The sequence below is a fragment of the Hoplias malabaricus genome, chromosome 6 (genome assembly GCF_029633855.1).
Source record: "Hoplias malabaricus isolate fHopMal1 chromosome 6, fHopMal1.hap1, whole genome shotgun sequence".
Taxonomy (NCBI): Eukaryota; Metazoa; Chordata; class Actinopteri; order Characiformes; family Erythrinidae; genus Hoplias; species Hoplias malabaricus.
Window position 1 is genome coordinate 39,443,911 of NC_089805.1, and position 19,707 is coordinate 39,463,617.

Here is a 19,707-nt window from a genome sequence, read left to right on the forward strand (position 1 = left end):
GCACAGGAATAAGCATAAAAAATAAACTAAGGATAACAAAGACGACCAAATAAAGTACAGACAGTACATTCTCTTCTAAATAAAGAACTAGTGGATAACAAAACTGGTGTAAATATGTAAAGAAACAATATCAAACTCCAGAAATAAAAAAGCTCTATACTCCAAAGTTCTGTATTCTGTAAATACAAATCGTGACAAATGAAATAAATAATGAATTGATATATTTGCTGTGCATTATTATGTGCAAATACAAAATGAACATGTACCCGAAAGCCCCCTTGTGAAACATCATCCTTGGGACAGAATTACACTATGTAGTGGTTAACATCTTCCCCTACGAAATGAGATGACCCTTGAGGAGCCTGATACGTCATCAGAACATAAAAAAAGGGCAGTGCTTCATTCCCAAGCTGCTAGTGGTGCTCTTAAGGGAGCTGTGTGTACCAGTGTGCACTAATTTCAGAGGAGTGCTGCTGGACCTTAGATACATTTAAGGCGTCATGCCCACTTTTAACTCTTATGTAATTCATCCATTCATTCATTATCCGCTTATTCAGTTCAGGGTCACAGTGGGTCCAGAGCCTACCTGGAATCATTGGGCGCAAGGCAGGAATACACCCTGGAGGGGGCGCAAGTACTTCACAGGGCAACACACACACACCTACAGACACTTTTGCACCCGGAAGAAACCCACGCAGACACAGGGAGAACACAAACTCCTCACAGAAACCCACGCAGGAGCAGGAGCACCCGTAGCAGGACTCGAACCCACAACCTCCAGGTCCCTGGAGCTGTGTGACTGCGACACTACCTGCTGTGCAACTCTTAATTCAGCTCTTTATTCAGCAGTGGAACCGGAAATTAACTAGCTACGTAAAAAGACATCAGTTTACTACAGATATTTTATGCTTGTTTTGAAGAAAAGCATCATAATATATTAAAACTACAATAAATGTAGATAATACAACTGTTATCATAGGCTTTAAAGTAGAAAATACTGACACAGGTGTTTTTTCTTCCCCCCAACAAGACCCAAGACCATCTACACTTAGGAAAAGAGAGAAATGGGATCGACCCTAATTCTGAACATTAAGAGTTGTCAAGAAACAAATAGACCGACATAAGTTTTATTTCGTGTTATATTTTATGTAGCATACATTCAGAGTTTGTGTTGCTGTAGATAAATCAATGGACACAATATGGATCAATGATGTAGTGCCCATGATGTAAAACTACGTCTCTCATTAATTATTAATTATATTGAAGTGAGGGTGCATGATAACAATCGCTGTCCAGTAATCATTGCAAACACTAATATCCTACACTCATTGTCCATTTAATCAGTTGTGCTCATCATATAGTTGACCTTCACTGTTCTACAGGTACCGACCACGGATCATCTCTTGCTCTGCATGGATTGTTATCCACACTTCACTTTGTTTATCAATAGTCAGGCCTCCAAAGTACCAAGACAGAGCAGGTATGATTTGGGCGGTGGATCATTCTTAGCGCTGCAGTGACACTGATGTGTTGGTGGTGTGTTAGTGTGTTGTGCTGGTACGAGTGGATCAAGCACAGCAGTGCTGCTGGAGTTTGCAAACCCATCAGTGTCATTGCAGCTCTGAAAATGATCCTCCACCCAAATCATACCTGCTACTGTGGTCTTGCAGACGTTATGACTGAAAAATAAAGTAAACAGAGCAACGAATGTACACCTGTATGGTCAGTAGAGCTGATAAAATGTACAAAGAGTAAAGTATAGTAGTGTGTCTGCCTTCAGTACTTTCAGTTTCTGGGGCAGGGTTTTCAAGCTGTAGGTGAGTGTTGAAAATGTGGGTAGAGATACAGGTATGTACTCACTGCATGTCCAAATATCTGTGCATACTTAATGAAAGCAAGAGTGTAGAAATATGTACATCAATGCATTTTTTTTTAATGATGAAATGATTTTTCCTTTGACACCACCTAACCCTAAATATATAATTTTGAAGAACTCATTAGTTTTGGGGCTTAAATAGATGACTGAAAAAGGACTTTAAAAGATTAACACACACACACTAAACAAAACACCCTCATGTCCATGCCAGGTGATATGCAATGAGCTGGTACACATGCTTGTTTATCTGGCCAGTGTTAACGTTGCCTAGTTTTTGACCACAGAAGATTCATAGGTTTAACTTGAGCGTTTTCTCTGCCTGCCTTGTTTACCTGGATTAGCTAAGTTAGCCTTATGTGGCTAACGCTGTAGCTTATGAGGACGACCCTGGTCACCAGATGCTGTATGCACGAACCACCCCAGAGTTTTGTGAATTCTGCTTGAGTATCGTTAGTCCATCCCCCAGACGAATGTAATGTCCTGTTCGCATCTGAAATAAATCCTCGTGTAACTAGACAGGCTAACGTTGTCTAACCTTGTGTAGCACACTGACTGCTGCTCAGTCTGCCGATAGACCACTGTAGAAAATAAACTTACCAGTTGGCTCGTACTCGCTGTGTCCAAAGGGTGAATGGACGGAACAGCGTCGGGTTTCAGTATGAGTTTTGAAGCAAAACCCATCTGCTTTTGTATAAAGTTTTCGAAACATTGCTCTGGAAAATGGCTGCTGCAGACCCGAGTCTTGTCTGGAAGCCTAGCTGGGATACTCCGGTTTCTCCAGATAAACTGCACCCATTTTTCTCGGGTTTTCGGGTCCTTTGGTAACACATGAAGGCTCACAGTTTCTCCCTTTGCAACTCTGCAGCCGAAAACATAACACATCTCCGCCATTGTTGTAAAACTAGTTCAACTCCGATCACAGAACCCAATACACCGCTACATCTGGTTTCTCCTCAGACACAACTCGTTTCCGTAGCACTATGCTACGGAATATTATACGAAAACCTCCGTCCTGAGCTGAAGTGACGGGATTGGTTCCTTAGATGTGCGACGTCAGAAAGCCTGTCTGTCTAAACCCGCCTGACATTGGTAGCTGTTGTTTCTAAAAAGAAAGGCTGACTGCTTTTTATATATATATATATACCATTGAGACATGTAGAAGAAAGATTTAAATGGTTTAATTATTATATATTTTAACAATTTATTTTAAGAGGTCATGGGATATATTATATATATTATAAATATTTGCATAGTACACCTAAATTGTTACTTCTATTGTACATTTTATATATATTTTTCAAAATTTATTTAAATGAATTTTAATCCGTGATTTATTAGCAACTACTTTTCAGCCGTTGTTTAAAATCGGCGTTTCTAGGTCGAAGTGGATTTTAAGGCGTTAACAGCAGGTTTGTCCCTTCAGTGCCGCCGTAGTTCTCCGACATATTGTCAGTGAGTGAGGAGTGATTTGGCTGAAGGAGCGGAGCTGGTGGTCTTCTGGTTACAGATCGAAAACAGCGACTTCTTTACCACACGGAGAGATGGGTGAGCGTCTGGGGGCTCCGAGTTTACACATTCCGGTGTTATTTCTCTGATTGTATCGTTTGTGGAGGTGACATGTTGTTGAACACGCAGAGCGCCGCTAACCGCCGTTAGCCACAGAGACTGTTAGCGTCAGTGGAGCCACAGCTTTCAGCTTCACTCGCGAAATAACTCCGTAACCTCTCTCTCTCTCTCTCTCACTCACACACACTGGTCTCAGCTTAACTTAACCTTCAACTGGACAAAGGCAAAGCGCTTACACCACATTCACGACTTCAGGCTGAAAACCAGCCCTTTCAGCTGCCACCTGTGCTTTATTCCCCGAACATGTTTTAATTAGAGTGTTACTGAACCGTGTTTAGGGAAATAAAGCACGTAGCTATGTTATCATTTGTATAGTTTCTAAGTGACGCAGCAAGTAATTCTGTAGTCGTATTCATGTTTAAAGGTTTTATTTAATTAAATTTAGGGTGTTTACGTATTTAAATACCCTTTTAAACCAAAAATTCCTTTATGAATTAGCAATTTTAAAAAGTATAAAGTAGTACATCAATTATGGGTATTTCCACACAATGTAGACCCACTAACTAACTAGATAAATAGTTATACACACACACACACAAATTGAATGTGAAATTTTTAAATCACAATAGCAGCAATTTAAAGCGTAGCCAACTTTATCCAAAAAAAAGGCAACCAAACACTGTCCTGTATACTTGACAACCACAACTAAATGATGGTCTGGCATTCTGCATTCAGTAGAATACTCAAAAAAACGAAAAACAAATCTACTTTTTTTTCTAGTTTGAGTACAAACATACAACAACATTTTTATAGAAAGTAGTTGCAGTTTAAAACACAGTTTAAATACTGGTTAAAAAAAACACCACAAAAAACATCCCCAAACTATTCAGCCATGTTTTAATATTATAGAATATATGCTTTTAAATTTAAGATCAACAACAGTGTAACTCTCACATGTCAGACATTTTACTGATTTATATGAAGCAAGTTAACATCAGGCAAAATCTGGTCTGATATAAATAGTACAACTGTCTGCTCAGGGCAGAAGTAGTAATCAGTAACGACAACATAAATAATTTGCATCTACTTAATCTGCATGTCTGTGCTTCTGGCAGTTGTTAATTATTTGCACTCAAGTTATAAGTTGATCAAATGAGACGCATTTCTACGCTTACTGTAATATTCTGCATTTTCCCCATTACTGAAAAATAGTGGTTCTAGACTTGCAGTGTGTAAGTAAGATGTTAACAAATCACAGTAACCACAGTAGCTCACTGTGGCCCGCACATTACTCAGCAAGATAGACTAAGTTGCCACATTGAATTCCCACATTTGTCGTTGACCAAAAAGCATAATATAAATGTAGTATTTAAAGTGTCTTTTGTAAATTTAGATTCAGTTTAAGTGCTTTACTCACACACGCACACACACACACACCTCTGTCTGTGGTCTAACATGGTTCCTAAAAGCTACAATCTTATCAAAACTCACCGAAAGCTAAAATGTGTTTTCTATCGTCTGATCACGACTGCAGTGTAGAAGGTTAAACGTCTCATGACGCTTGATGTCTTTGGTAAATCAGTTTATTTATGAGTGATTCACTATTTAAATTGATTGCTCTCTGACATCTTATATTATTTCTTTAATGGAATATGCTAAAGGAAACTTGTTTACCTGAGCTGCTTGTGTTTAGAGCATGGTGGACATGCGCGTGGTCAGTTGAAATAGCTCCTGTGACTGGGGCCTAAGCCACACAGCTATTTTGGAGTCCCATGTGATGGACAACTATAACTGTAATGGTTCACTCTCAGAGTGAAGTACCACTGCTTATTTTCCTTGCATACTAAGTTTGTAACACACGGTAAATAGGCTTTCTTTTTCTGCTCTGTTAAACATGACTAAGCATAAAAGTTTGTTGACGAACTGAGACTTTTGAGACAAGCATGACCCAGAGCTCAGTGTTATCTTAATCTAACTTTAAATGACTGTTGATAGATTTATTTTTAATTTCTTAAATAACAAATACAAACGATCAGTTAATAGTTAAACTTTGGTTTTGTTATTTATTCAGAGGGATACACAAGTTTAAACACCAGGTGCAGGGTATTATTGCTTCTGAGCGGTTGTGAATAATTGACAAAACTTTAATATGATCATAGTAAACTTCAGCTTTAGAGTGTTACTCATGACCTCCTCCTCACACGTCTCAGTAAAATGCAATATTTACTTGAGTAATTAAAAAGATCTTTCTTAACCAGTGTAGCTCACTGTGGTCCTCCCGTTGCTTAGATTTAGAGATGACTATCATTCAGATTCAGTTTCCAAAGTTTGAGACATTTAAGCAACAGAAAGATAAAACTGATGAAACATTAATTTGCATGTGTGGATTTCCACTTTACACTCAAATTAATGACAGAAGCTCAACCACAGTGTTAAACGACAGCAGTAGCGAACTGTACAAACTTACTGATTCTGTATACACCATTCACTGTGATCTGCTCTGATGCTTTTCAGTCTTTTTTGGCTTATATTTGGTCACTGTGCAGTGACAAATGCTGAGAGAGGGAACTTTAGATGCTTGGTCATGCAAAGGGCGATTAGCTCTGCTCTGCAGTGTAGCTCTACTGAGTGTGTCTGAATGGTTCTGTGTGAGTGTAGCGCTCAGCAGACTGAGAATAGATTGAAATGAGTAATGAATGTGTAGCGCTGTTACTGAGAGTTGTTGAGACTGCTATGCACTCTTATCAGTGCTTATTTAGCTCTTCATTTCATGGGAGCAGGGTGAAAAGTGTATTTTTCAACATTATGGCGATGACGTGCACATGTTTACACATGCAAGAACATGTTCTTTGTTAAACTTTATAAATGCCATGTTCTCCTTCACTCCTAATTCATCCGATCAGTTTTATAAAGGGGTTATTCACTTCATCTTATCAGTTAATGTGCACGTAATAGCCCATCTAAGCTCCTAGATAGTGCCAGGAATAGGACCAAGATATTTACTAGAGCTGTGAGGGGGGGAATGTAAAAAATTAGATCTAGTCAATTTTATAGTTCTGCACTGTCCACAGCACTTTGTAAAGTCCTTCATGATCTTATCCACATCTGATGCTTGTTTTTAATAGTAATAACTGAATTCCTTTATTACTATTACAGTGGAACCTCTACCTACGAACTTGATCCGTTCCGTGACCCGGTTCGTAAGTGGAAAAGTTCGTTTTTCGAGTCAATTTTCCCCATTGGAAAAAATAATGGAAAAGCAATTAAAGCGTTCCAGCCCCTACCCCCCCCCCCCCACCCCCCCCCCGGAAACTCACTCTTTTTGCACTGATATATCTTTACAACACTCTCAAATTAGTAAAAAAATACATGTAGCGTTACTAAAAATAAAAGAGAAATACAGTGGTAAAAGACATAATAAAGTTGTGAGTGGTTACACATCGCTACCTTGAAGACGTGACGACTGGCTGGAGGAGTAACACAGGCACTGGCTGTATGACGGGGTGTGGGTGGAATACCGGAGAGTAGGCGGTGAATGTGGGGAGAGGAAGCGTAGATACGGCTTAACTTAGCAGGAACACTAATGCTAAATTGCTAAAACTACAATTTGCTAATCTTAAAAGCTCACTCAAGTCTGGGCGCTGGGAGACTCGCCTATTTGGGTCAGTGGCCATTTCCAGCCGCCGCTCGACAGAGGCTCGGGTTCGTTTCTAGAGTCGTGGTTCGTTGGTGGAGGCAAAAAATATTCAAATGCCCGGTTCATATCTTGGAAAATTTGTTAGTATAGGTGTTCGTTAGTACAGGTTCCACTGTACTAAGATTAAATCGTGTTCATTGTGAATAGTGTTTTACGTGAGTGTGGTGCTACCGATACAGCTGCATTGCTGTATCACAAAAGCTCAGAGTACAGGCCTGTGAAGTGGTCTAAGCAATAACACGTCCAAATCAAATTGGCAAGCCATTAATGATCAGGAATTGGGAAGTTTGTTGATTGCGACAACAACTACACAGCTTATTTTAGGCTGCATGATCAGTTTTATACCATCTTTTTTGGACTATAATCGTGTTATATTGGTGTTCATGTAGATGTCTAAGCTTTAGTTTGCATTCCTCTTGTACTGCAGAGCCATCGGCAAGTCCTGCGAAGGATAACTACAGGATGAATCGTTACAAGAACAAAGCACTTAATCTCGAAGAGATGCGCCGGAGAAGAGAAGAAGAGGGAATTCAGTTGAGGAAACAGAAAAGGGAACAGCAAGTAGGTGTTCATTTTGTCTCGTGCGTCTGAATTCTAATCTTAATGTGTAAAAGTGCTAGGTTATACTGTAATGCATGTCATTCTCCCCTCTGTCTGATTGGCAGCTGTTTAAGAGAAGAAATGTGGAGCTGCTCAATGAGGAGGGGGGCATGTTTGACAGCCCACACATGGACTCGTATGTCAGCTCTACCTCAATGCAGGTAAATTATAAATGACAGTTAAATATTAAAACCCATGATGAAAATGTGATTTACTGGCATTTACAATGCACCTTTAATGTATTCACCAGATTGACCTGATAACTTAATGGTTAGTTAAGGGTCATGTTCTTCCTTAGCATGAGACTGAACAATGACAGTGCCAACACAGGGCCGTATCATAATCTTAAGGGAGTTCTAGAGTGGTATTTTAACGTAGATCAACCCGTCATTTCTTTTCAGGAAGGAGTCATCACACGAGACATGGTGGAAATGCTCTTCTCAGAAGATCCTGAATTGCAACTGGCTACGACACAGAAATTCAGAAAACTACTGTCCAAAGGTATCAGAGAGGATAATAGTAATAATAAACATTGTTGTATGTATCTAGACAACAAACCTAATGAAATGTTGACTTGTGATTAGTCAAATCTAAATCTCGAGTCTCTGTTTTTGCTACTCAGAACCAAACCCACCCATTGATGAAGTCATCAGCACACCAGGAGTCGTAACTAGATTTGTAGAGTTTCTTGAGACAAGCACCGATTCCACATTACAGGTATCATCTGACATTATAATCTGATAATTATTTTAATTTGGGGCGGCATGGTGGTGCAGCAGGTAGTGCCGCAGTCACACAGCTCCAGGGACCTGGAGGTTTTGGGTTCGATTCCCGCTCTGGGTGACTGTCTGTGAGGAGTTTGGTGTGTTCTCCCTGTGTCTGCGTGGGTTTCCTCCGGGTGACTGTCTGTGAGGAGTTTGGTGTGTTCTCCCTGTGTCTGCGTGGGTTTCCTCCGGGTGCTCTGATTTCCTCCCACAGTCTAAAAACACACGTTGGTAGGTGGATTGGTGACTCAAAAGTGTCCGTAGGTGTGAGTGAATGTTTGTCTGTGTTGCCCTGTGAAGGACTGGTGCCCCCTCCAGGGTGTATTCCTGCCTTGTGCCCAATGATTCCAGGTAGGCTCTGGACCCACCGTGACCCTGAACTGGATAAGGGTTACAGATAATGAACTAATGAATAATTTTAATTTATTCTAATATTCTCGTTTTTTTAGTGGGTTATTTAGACACAAATTTCTCGTGTGGTCTGTTTTCAGTTTGAGGCTGCTTGGGCACTGACAAACATCGCCTCTGGGACATCTCAACAGACAAAGTATGTGATCGAGGCAGGTGCCGTCCCTGTGTTCATCAAGCTCCTCAACTCTGAATTTGAAGACGTCCAAGAACAGGTACTGACAGGTCTGCAGTAGCAAAAGGTCATGCATTTCAAGTATGTGTGCAGCTTAGCAATCAGCGCATTCCATTCCAGTAGATTGTCTATGAATCCATCTTTTTTGCTTAGCATCTTGTTTGTTTCTCAAAATTGATTTTTCATGGTATCTCAATCTAAGACAAAATATACCAAATCAGTCTTTGCCTGCTCAAGAGAAGGGTCATACCTGGAGAAGATATTTACATCCTTAAAATAATGGGGAAATAATCTCTGTTCCAGGCTGTATGGGCACTAGGCAACATTGCTGGAGACAGTGCTGTATGCAGAGACTTTGTACTGAACTGCAATATCCTTCCACCTCTCTTAACGTGAGTTCTCGTCAACTGCATCCTGTTCATGACATTGTGCTGTCTGATACAGAGTATTTTTTAAATATAAAAACAATTATAAAATATATATTTAAATATTCCATATGTTAGTGTATATGAATAATTAAATCACATTTTGTCTGAACCCTTCCTTTCAGGCTTCTGACCAAATCAACTCGTCTCACCATGACCAGAAACGCAGTCTGGGCCCTTTCAAACCTATGCAGAGGCAAAAGTCCACCACCAGAATTTGAAAAGGTCTCAGCCTATTATGTGCTCTCTTTCCGCATTAATGTGGTGTAACAGTTAAACTGTTCTCTACTAATTTTATCTTTGATTCTTCGTGTCTTAGGTCATATTAACCATTATTTGCTATGCATTACATTTTAAAGTGTCAAATAAGCCATTCTGATTGTTTCTTACATAGGGTGCAGTAAATTTAGAACTGTACCATCTCCTCGACTTGGTTTCTCCAACTACATTACAGTTCAGAACACAAAGACGAGGTTAAATGGTGCAAAACTGACATATGTACTGTTTAAATGTGCCATTGAGAAGAAAGAGTACAAAGTGTAAATGGCTTTAAAAAAAAAAAAGGCTCTCGCACTGAACTGAGCGATGACTCCTTCTCGTTTAAAGAAGCTGGCAATTCTGAACATGGCTGTTTAGATGGTGGAGAACACTACTTTTGTGCTTAATCCTTGTGGTATATTGACCCCCCACCCCCCCCCCCCAAACAAAATGCCTTCATGATAAACAGTTTTGTCATATTGCCAGCCTTGACTTTATATTTATCTCTTTGTCTAACTCTCATTGGGACTGAAATAGTTTCAGTTAAACCAAAAATTCTGTTGAAAAGCAGCATGGGCACTAGGCAGGATTGCAGGAGTCCTATAGTAATCTGTGCCTGCTGTAGATATGTAATCCACATGCTTGCCTGCGTTCCCCTCCCTTGTCTAATTGGGTGCGATTTGTTTGGAGTGGGAGGTGGAATTTATCAACATGCCAGCTTGCATTCCTCTCATCCTGCATTTCTCAGACAGACACAATAACTGGGACACAGACGGGGTTAGGTTCAGCTGGGCCTGTGTTTTGAACTGTTTGGGCAAGGCATCATTACTATTGTCCAGAAACGGGTGACCTTTATTTTGTATTGCTTTTTGGTTTTAGTCTGGGAGGCACTCCATACACTGTTTATCCAGTCGTCCTGTATGAAATGTACCAGAATGTGTTTTACCATATGGCGGATGATAGACCAATGGAACATTTATATATGAAAACATCTGGTTGTCTAATTCTTTTGGGACCCCTGTAGGTAGCTCCATGCCTGCCAGTGTTGTCCCGCTTGCTGTTCAGCAGTGATTCTGACCTACTGGCTGATGCGTGCTGGGCTCTGTCCTACCTCTCAGACGGACCCAATGAGAAAATCCAGGCTGTGATTGACTCAGGGGTCTGCAGGAGACTGGTGGAGCTTCTTATGTGAGTATATATTTCTGACGTCAACCAGAAAATCAGTTTAGCGTAAAAGATTGGTCTCTATGCAATTCTCATTATATTATTATTATACATAATAGCATCAGTAGTGTTAGTTCATGCATTCTTTTCCCTTTGCAGGCACTCTGATTATAAAGTGGCCTCTCCAGCACTGAGAGCTGTGGGAAACATAGTCACTGGAGATGACATTCAGACTCAGGTCTGTGTGGTTGTGTCTGTGTTGTTTGGGTCCATGTGAATTTGAGTTCTTGGTTTAGATCTTTTGGCTGAGTGCTTCTTTGCATCTCGCTCTCTTTCTCTTACCCTGTGCCCTGCTTTGTTCTCTGTAGGTGGTGCTGAATTGTTCTGCTCTCCCTTGCCTCCTGCACCTGCTCAGCAGTGCCAAGGAGTCCATCAGGAAAGAGGCCTGCTGGACAATCTCCAACATCACAGCAGGGAACCGAGCACAGATACAGGTACATACTGTAACGGTGCATGGTCTTGTAGTGCGTTGTCCATGACAGTGCTTCATTAATCGTTCTACACGTAGTTATACAAGGTCAGACTGTAAAGTTCATCAGTTCAATTTTCTGACCATTGAACTCTAATTGCAAAAGTAGACAATTGGGTGCAGTAACTAAAACGCAGTATATTATGTGTAATTAAATTTGAGTCCACTCTATAAAAATATATATATATATATATCATTATTTCATATATTTTTGAACTAATAAGTTAGAGGCTATAGTGCAGGCCTCTATATATAACACAGTAGCAGTTTTGCTGTCTAACAGCTAGTTAAAAATAAAACATTAATCAACTTATTAAAGTGATCAACTTATCTTTCTGCTTTACATTTTTTAGACAGTAATAGATTCAAACATCTTCCCTGTGCTGATTGAAATCCTCCAAAAAGCAGAGTTTCGCACCAGGAAAGAGGCAGCATGGGCCATCACTAACGCCACATCAGGTGGCACACCAGAACAGATCAGGTAAGCTGCAAGACTGAAATCAGATTGTACACTGGACTAAGGATGAGCGGTATGCACATTTACTAATAAATAAGATACTGCACCACTGTGTTAATGAACTAAGCTAAAGTTAAACGGCATTTATTTCTCTGGGCCAGCAAAGTAGTTCACAGAGCAACATTTGGTGATGCCTGTAGCAACGAAAAAAAAAGTGCATTTGCAGTAAAATGTTGGATGTAACACTCTTGATATTCTGCAGTAGTTAATGCTCTAAGATGAAATTCAGTAGTTAATAAATATAAACTGTTGTAAATTTGTGTTTTTCATATTTTTAATACAAATAATTCATGAATAATATACAGGAGGTCCTCGGCTTACGTCAGTCCCGAGTTACGACACATCTGCCATTTACTGTATAAAGCCTTGTTTCGACTTAAGTGGTTTTGCGTCGTAAACGACGTAACGTGAACTTCGTGTTTATTGTGCGAGGCGGAAGAATACACGGTTACGCGGCTCGGGACCGAGGAGGATAGGTGTTAGGATAGGATAAGTGCTTGCAGTACGTTATTTACTTACAGTATGTACGTATGTTCCGAAAATCGATTTACGACGCAACGTAGGAACGGATCAACGTCGTAAGTCGAGGACCCCCTGTACTTGGAAAGAGAGACTGGCCCTTAAGTATTTTGATATGCTCCAGTTCGGCCCCCTTTGAAAAAAATGTGTGGACTCCTCTGGTGTATTACACTGGGGTGGGAAGGAGCACTGTTGCAAAGTTGAGTGAAGGGTCTTCAGAGTTACATATATATTTACCCCCCCCCCCCCCTCTGGTCCCTTCCTCTGTTTTAACCCAAACTCTGTGCTAAACCAGGGTGTCTGTGGATCATTAAAAAGTGTCACTTTTTATTTATTTTTATAGATAAACGAATGGCCTTAATTTGTTTTAAAATGTACCGTATATTGGACTGTAGGTAGTATTCCAAAATGTATACAGATGATAGATCTGAATGATTTGAGGATAATGCCTCACAGCAGTTGAAATTTAATTTGCTTTACAATTTATTTTCTATAAATAAACATCCAGAACTGCTTTTATAACCAAGAACCTCATGTTTTATGTTGAGTCCTAATTATAGTCACACATTAATTTACTTGTAGTCGTCGTGTACTCTGATTGGTCTTTTATACACAAGCTAAATGTCCCCATTTAAAAAATGCTCTTATGTCAGCTAGTAGGAAAACATCAGCTCTTACAGATTTAGCTTGTGATATAATACAATTAAACTTTCAGCCCTGAAAGGGAATAAAAGCAATGCATTAATAAAGTAGTAGAATTATAAAATTTAACATTAAAACCAATGGAATCCTGAAAGGAATTTTGCAGTGTGATGACTGTTAGCAGAAAAGTCCTGAACAGTGAATATGTTCCTGAAACAAGACACTAGCAAGGGATATACTTGGCTTGCTTTCAGTGAATCTCAAGGACTGTTATTTTGATAATTACATTATGTTGCTCACAGTTTGTGCTGTGATTGTTATATTCCCTGTGTAGGTAATGACTTGCACAGTTGGTCTCCCTTTTCTCTTACTGACATTTTCTTGAAAATGCCATTGTGAAATCGTAGTGGATGCTGTGGATTCAGCTGGACCAGATACTGAATTCTGGATGAGGCTGTATGAAACAATTTTCTGCTGCAAGGGCATTGTGGTTCAGACTAAAGCTTCCTCAAAGTACAATACTCTTGGCATGCTTAGACAGGTGTTAGAATAATTCACACTGACATTTAGAAGTTACACAGTGCTAATTAATATATGATTATGAGAATGTACCTTTTCAGAAGCGGTCCCAGGCCCATTCTAATTTGGCTTTGTTCGTTGTGAAAGCTTAATGATTATTCTGAATTTACTCGTCATATTCCATCACTCTGGTGCCGGCTCAGTGTTCCTCTTCCTCTAGTTTTGTGTTGTTTGTGTCATTGTGCTATTTGCACTCGTTCTGACTATTGTTTTCTTATTTTCTCCAGGTATCTGGTGAATATGGGCTGCATAAAGCCATTGTGTGATCTGCTGACAGTGATGGATTCTAAGATTGTGCAGGTAGCTCTCAATGGATTGGAGAATATTCTGAGACTTGGAGAGCAGGAGGCCAAACAGAGCGGCAGCGGCATCAACCCTTACTGCAGTCTCATAGAGGAGGCCTATGGTTAGTAACACTTTCAAAAGTAAAAATGAAGGGTTTGTATGAGGAGTATTGACTAGTTCTGAATATTTCATTATCTATATTGGGGGGAAAACAAAGTTGTAGTGTATCTTCTCTAGTAACTAGTTTTGTTTCCACTTTTTTCCCCCCTCAAAGGCTTGGACAAGATTGAGTTTCTTCAGAGCCATGAGAATCAGGAGATCTACCAGAAAGCTTTTGATCTTATCGAGCACTACTTTGGTGTGGAGGAAGAGGATGCTAGCCTGGTGCCACAGGTGGATGAGAACCAGCAGCAGTACCTTTTTCCTCAGCAGGAGGCCCCCATGGAGGGCTTTCAGCTCTAATCAACTAACACTTATGTTTTCCCTAGAGCATCCCTGCCTTTCCCATCCTCATATCTTACTGCAGGATGAATCAGATCTGCTCAGCACAGCCAGAAAAGTCTGACTGGGGCTGGAGCAAATTTATTTTGCCACATTTAGTGTGCTTCCTGCAGGAAGACATTACCACTGTTTTCACACATTCAGGACTTCAGAAAATGTTTAATTTAATTTTAGTGTCTTAATTTCCCCTTTGAGTGGGGGGAAGTTTGAGCCCCACTACTTAAACATTCGCCCAGTTGTGTTGGAAAGGATGCTCAAAATATTTTCTTTCCTGCTCTTTCAAAATTGCATTTATTGGACAAGCATTCCCAGCAAAACGTGGAAAAGTTTTCTACTTTTTTTTCTTTCTTTCGTTATTGGCCCTGTTTAGGCGTTCTTTACCATAGTAGTACAATCCATTTAACTTGGCTAATTTAAGTAATGAAGACGTTAAGATTCTCATGCTTTCGATTGTTTACTCGAGTAGTAAAATGAGACTTGTTTTCCAAGCCATGTATTTAGACTTGACTTTGTACGATTATTGCAGGGCATGGTTTTGTTGAGAGATTTCAGGGGCTTTAGGCAGCATGCTTTGGTTCTTTTCATTAATTACTTTGTGTTCCATACACATGGGTTTTTGTAGGTAAAAGATATGGGTGGTTTTACTGAAATAACATCAGGAAGCGCTAGAAAGCATAGGAACATTTATATCCAGGCTAGTGGCGAGTTAGTTATTTGCCTAATGTTTGTTGTGTGTGTGGTGTTATGAATAGTTTTGAAATTCGCTGTGATTTAATTACTACATGCGAGATTTAAGATGAAGCACATATCTGAGGGTTGTGGTGTTCTCTAGGCTGACACCAAATTTCGCAAATGAGGCTTGTATTGTTCCTTCTATATTTCAAAGAAAGGCACAAATACCATTTAGACGATTAAGTTGGGTTCGGGTTTTTTTTTTTCGTATTTTAACTTAAAATTAACAATTGCAGCGCAAGCATCTGGTGCAGAGAAAGAAAGTCGGTGTGGACAGCCCTCAGTTTGTGCATGTTAGGCTTTTGCATGGTTTTATTAATCTGTTGACTGTCATGGTGTATCCCTTGCCAAATCTACAAGAGTCACAGCCACTGCTAGACCATTATTGGGTATTTTAGCTAATAAACTACGTTTGCACGGGCTATAAATTAATGTGGGAAGAAAAAGGGTAGCAAAAAAAAAACTGCCTCACCATATTTTGTTGTCACTTAATGAAAGTTCCCAATAACATTTGTTTACACTTTTTTTTTTTGAACAATTATTCACCAGAGCAATAATTTAACTAAATTAATCTTAAAGATATGGCATGGGATACACGTATAACTCATGACTAATCTAACAAAACTATAAAATGTATAGGTAAAAATATATACATAAAGATGCTATATACTTGCACAACACCTCTTGCACACATGCATACAAACAGCATGCAATGTACACGTCACATACAGATAAGAACATACCACACGGGGGAAAATGGCTTCCATAATTTTTGACTTAACATTCTGTATGTGGTTTTTTTTTTCTGTTTTCAGTTTCAGACATGTCAAATGCAGTATGTTCATTCTGGGTTATTATTATTATTATTATTATTTTTTAAACCCCAGAAAAGCTGCCACTTTTACTGCACTAAGTCCACTCTTAGTTAACGTCTTCCCACAGTGGGGATATTTCACATTGGAGTGGCTTAAAGCCCTTGCATATAAACAGTTGGTCTAAAAAGATTGATATTAGGGTTTCTTTTCATTTTCTCATTCTTTTTTTTTGAATCAAGGAAATCTACTGTGAAACTTTTTTTTAAACGTTCTTATGGAAGCTTTTTTTTTTTCTCCTACCTCTACACCACATCGACTCATGGGTGTTGTAATGAGTGAAGGTTGGGTTTTATTTGGCCATAGAAGGATCTATAGCTGTGTGAGTAATAGGACACTGACTGACAGATGAAATGTGAAGTGATGGGAAATTACTTCTGAAGCTGTGTTCACATCATGTTATCATAGCTTGTGTGGCTTCTAATGTTGGCAGTGAAGTGCTTTGTAGTATGTTTTGGTTGCTGAATAGGAAGGCTGTATTCTTCATGCACGTAGTGTAATGCATGATCAGCACTGAGAACCCCTAGTGTAACGGCTTCAATATGCATTTTTGTCAAAGTATTTTTTTTTTTTAAAGGCTATCAATTTAGATGGTTCATCTGTTTACTGTAGATGCCTTTGTCAAAGGAATCTTTTTTGTGTTTGTTACTGAATCTTGATTTTTCTTCCCAATCTAAATTACCACAGCAATCAATGTTAGTACTTTTCAAACATCAGATTCACCTACATTTTTTTTAAGCCAATTTCAGATTTCTTCACTAAATTATGGCATTCCATAGTTGAGAATGTGAGATTGACTAAACTACTTACGTTAATAGTTTCATGCATGTGAGCTATATTTTGATACGACTAAATTTTGATCTTTCTTAACCTCTTATGATTCAGATGCGGTGTTGTAATATAGAACTGATGCTACTTTGTGGTTTCACTATGATTATGTCAATTCAATCTATAAAACAAAAATCATCATCGAATCCAATGGAGACAACTGATAGTGCAGTTAATTCAGTCCAGGAAACCTACCCCCACGTGGTTTAGGCTTTGGCTTAAATAGAACTGATACACTGTGAGCCTAGTCTACATTAGGAAACCTTATAGCACCGTTTCAGCGTGTCGATGCCAGAGTTGTTCACTGTTTTCTAAGGTGGTTTGGGATACAATTGAATAGCCACAGTGTGGAAAGAATGAGTGTATATTAACTCACTTCTATAAGACATTTTTGACAGTTGTGCAGATCATAAGCTTTTTCAGTGTTTCAGAGATTTGTCATTCAGTTCCTTCTCTGTTTATCCAAGAAAGTAATTTATCACAGACCAAGGAAATGAAGATATCGTTGCTGTTGTATATAAACTATTCTACACCTTTTAAGAACAGCAGCCACCCTGCACAGTGTGTGAACATTTCACTACGATTGGACTAATCGATATAGTCCATTATTATTATGAGAAAAGGCTTGGTGAACTTCGCATATCCTGAATTTTTGTAGATGCCCCCACCTTTAAAGTTTTGCTCTTGATATACAAGGATTTTTACAATAGCTATGACATTTAGGAATTAATATATTTAATATATAAAAGGATAGAAACTGCTCCAAGTTTAAAATTTGCTCAGTCTTGGTGTTTTTTTTTTTTTGTGTGTGTATTAGAGATTTCAAAACAGTTTAAAATAGTGGGAACAGATACACTAAGTTGTGTTTTTTTTTTTTTTTTTTTTTTGACATATTAAAAACACTGTGGCTAACAGAATATTGGGAATAGTGATAGATCAAAGATACTGCAGATACAACCTCTACCCGTTTGTACCTGTTATCTGTGCATATCAAAAAGACAAATGAGGTAAAAATAATAATTATATGTACACTATCCCTATATTCTGTTAGACTTAGGTTGGGGGTAATAAGTGATTAAAAGGAAAAAAAACATTAAATAAAAAAAAAAAATTCAAATGCACTCCTTTTCACAAAAGTGCCAATCAGACCAACAAAGACTGGAGGTTGATGCATATCAGAACGTCTCTTTTTCCTTTTATCCAGACTTTGTTTATTTACTTGAATGTGCACACATTTGTGCAAATGCTGCTGCTCTATTGTCATACCTTTATAATAATCAGAGGTTACATTAGCTGCACATATCCTATAGACATGTGGAGATCTATTTGTACACCAAATTGGTAAAATGAATCAGAACTAGAAATTTAAGTGTAAAGCTAATTTATTATGCTGGACTAATTTACATATTTTAAATCAAGTTTTATGGAGCTTTCTTTTCCCTTTTTGTTGGTCTGTCGACTTAGATTTGCATTGTTTCTCCTTTTGATGAAATATTTCATTCATTCTTAGGGGCGTAGAAGCGCGGGGGGTGGTGGAAGGGGAAGGGGAAAGACCACAGCTATTGTAGGATCCGTTTTACACATTTTTCTGTGTTTACGATGTTGCTTATATTTATACAATCTCTGTAGAAGTTGCGCTGCTTATAGAGACCCAATCAACTGTTCCAAATCTGATGTCCATCTTCCAGTCTGCAAGACATTGGGTCTTTGAAAATTTGGAAATAATAATAATATGGCAGTAAAGTATCAGGGGCAAAAAGGGCAGGAGAGAGAAGTCTGCCTTATGCAAGGATTCTGTAAATGTTCGGTTCAGGTTTCGCTCACTGAAGGATGTTCTTTAGAGAGATTAGCAAATCCAAGGCTTCGTGAATCTACTATGTAAATTAAGCAGACCTGAGTGGGCAACTTCTTATTGGCACAATTTACTGAAGGAATAGTTCTGACACTGTCCCTGATTACCAATGACTTCCGAGAAGTGCAAAAATTGATAAAGGCCACACATGTACAGTTGAATTGAATCTTTTCTGGTCTTCCGTCCTAGATCTTGTAGATATTTATATCTTGAGACTTTTTGTCTCCTACAAATCCAAAGCCAGTGCAGAATGCCTGGCTGTGTATCGTTAAAAAAAATTAAAAATAATAAAAAAATCTATTAAAAACAAAAAAAGAAAGGAAAAAAAACGCTGACTTACCTGTGTTTACAACGTGTTTGTTAAATTGTTTCGTTTCATTTCATACATATTATTATAGTCTTGCCCTGGTGGATATTGTTTCTTGGTCTTGTCATTTTTCTTTTCAAAATGTATTTATACATATCTCTCCTCCTTTTGCCAACTATTACCCACCATATACTGTGACTGACTTGACTTTACCGACGGTATGAATGAGTGAAACACACAAAACTGAACATGTCACACAAAACATAAACATGTACATTAAAATTACTGAACAAATGTTTTAAACAGATTTAAAAGGTTTGTCCAGAATGCAAATAACATGCAAAAAAAAAAAACAACAAAATAAACAATGAAAATGTCTGTTGCCGTTTGTATCGTGTTCTTATTTATTACGTATGGCATAGTTGCTCTTTACAATGTAATCAATTTTATGAACTAATTAAATACATTTAAAAGGAAAATGTACCCCCACAGGGTTCCACAGTTTAACACATTTATTGGGTCTTAAATGGAATGTCAAGAATTGTGGAGAACTGCCGTTTTCTTGTTTATATTCAGAAGTGCCGCAAGTTTAACTTGTCTACAAGTCTTTA

The 19,707-nt window shown here is 38.7% G+C and overlaps 2 protein-coding genes across 3 annotated transcripts in view; one reads left to right on the forward strand and one right to left on the reverse strand.

Moving 5' to 3' along the window:
* The window catches only part of LOC136699162 (uncharacterized), a 34,388-nt gene that overhangs the window by 12,303 nt on the left and 2,378 nt on the right, over positions 1 to 19,707 (reverse strand). Inside the window, exon 1 of one of the 2 annotated variants that reach the window (XM_066673638.1) lies at positions 2,474 to 2,871. The exons of the other annotated variant lie outside the window; for it this stretch is intronic. Within the exon in view, the coding sequence (XP_066529735.1) occupies positions 2,474 to 2,767 (294 nt within the window). The 5' untranslated portion in view covers positions 2,768 to 2,871. Of the gene's footprint in view, positions 1 to 2,473; positions 2,872 to 19,707 lie in introns of those variants that run through there. 2 annotated transcript variants of the gene reach the window in all.
* On the forward strand, positions 3,287 to 19,466 carry kpna6 (karyopherin alpha 6 (importin alpha 7)). Its single transcript, XM_066673776.1, has 14 exons — positions 3,287 to 3,421; positions 7,567 to 7,700; positions 7,805 to 7,900; positions 8,141 to 8,240; positions 8,362 to 8,456; positions 8,995 to 9,126; positions 9,390 to 9,478; positions 9,637 to 9,736; positions 10,794 to 10,957; positions 11,093 to 11,171; positions 11,302 to 11,427; positions 11,816 to 11,943; positions 13,947 to 14,125; positions 14,279 to 19,466. Exons 1-14 carry the CDS (start codon positions 3,418 to 3,420, stop codon positions 14,464 to 14,466), a joined length of 1,614 nt encoding a protein of 537 aa, XP_066529873.1. The 5' UTR covers positions 3,287 to 3,417; the 3' UTR covers positions 14,467 to 19,466.

Bases quoted from the DNA above. Each gene is read 5' to 3' on its own strand.
- kpna6 (XM_066673776.1), top strand. The intron at 7,901-8,140 runs GTAAATTATAAA...ATTTCTTTTCAG, and splicing joins TCAGCTCTACCTCAATGCAG to GAAGGAGTCATCACACGAGA. The intron at 11,172-11,301 runs GTCTGTGTGGTT...TGTTCTCTGTAG, and splicing joins GAGATGACATTCAGACTCAG to GTGGTGCTGAATTGTTCTGC.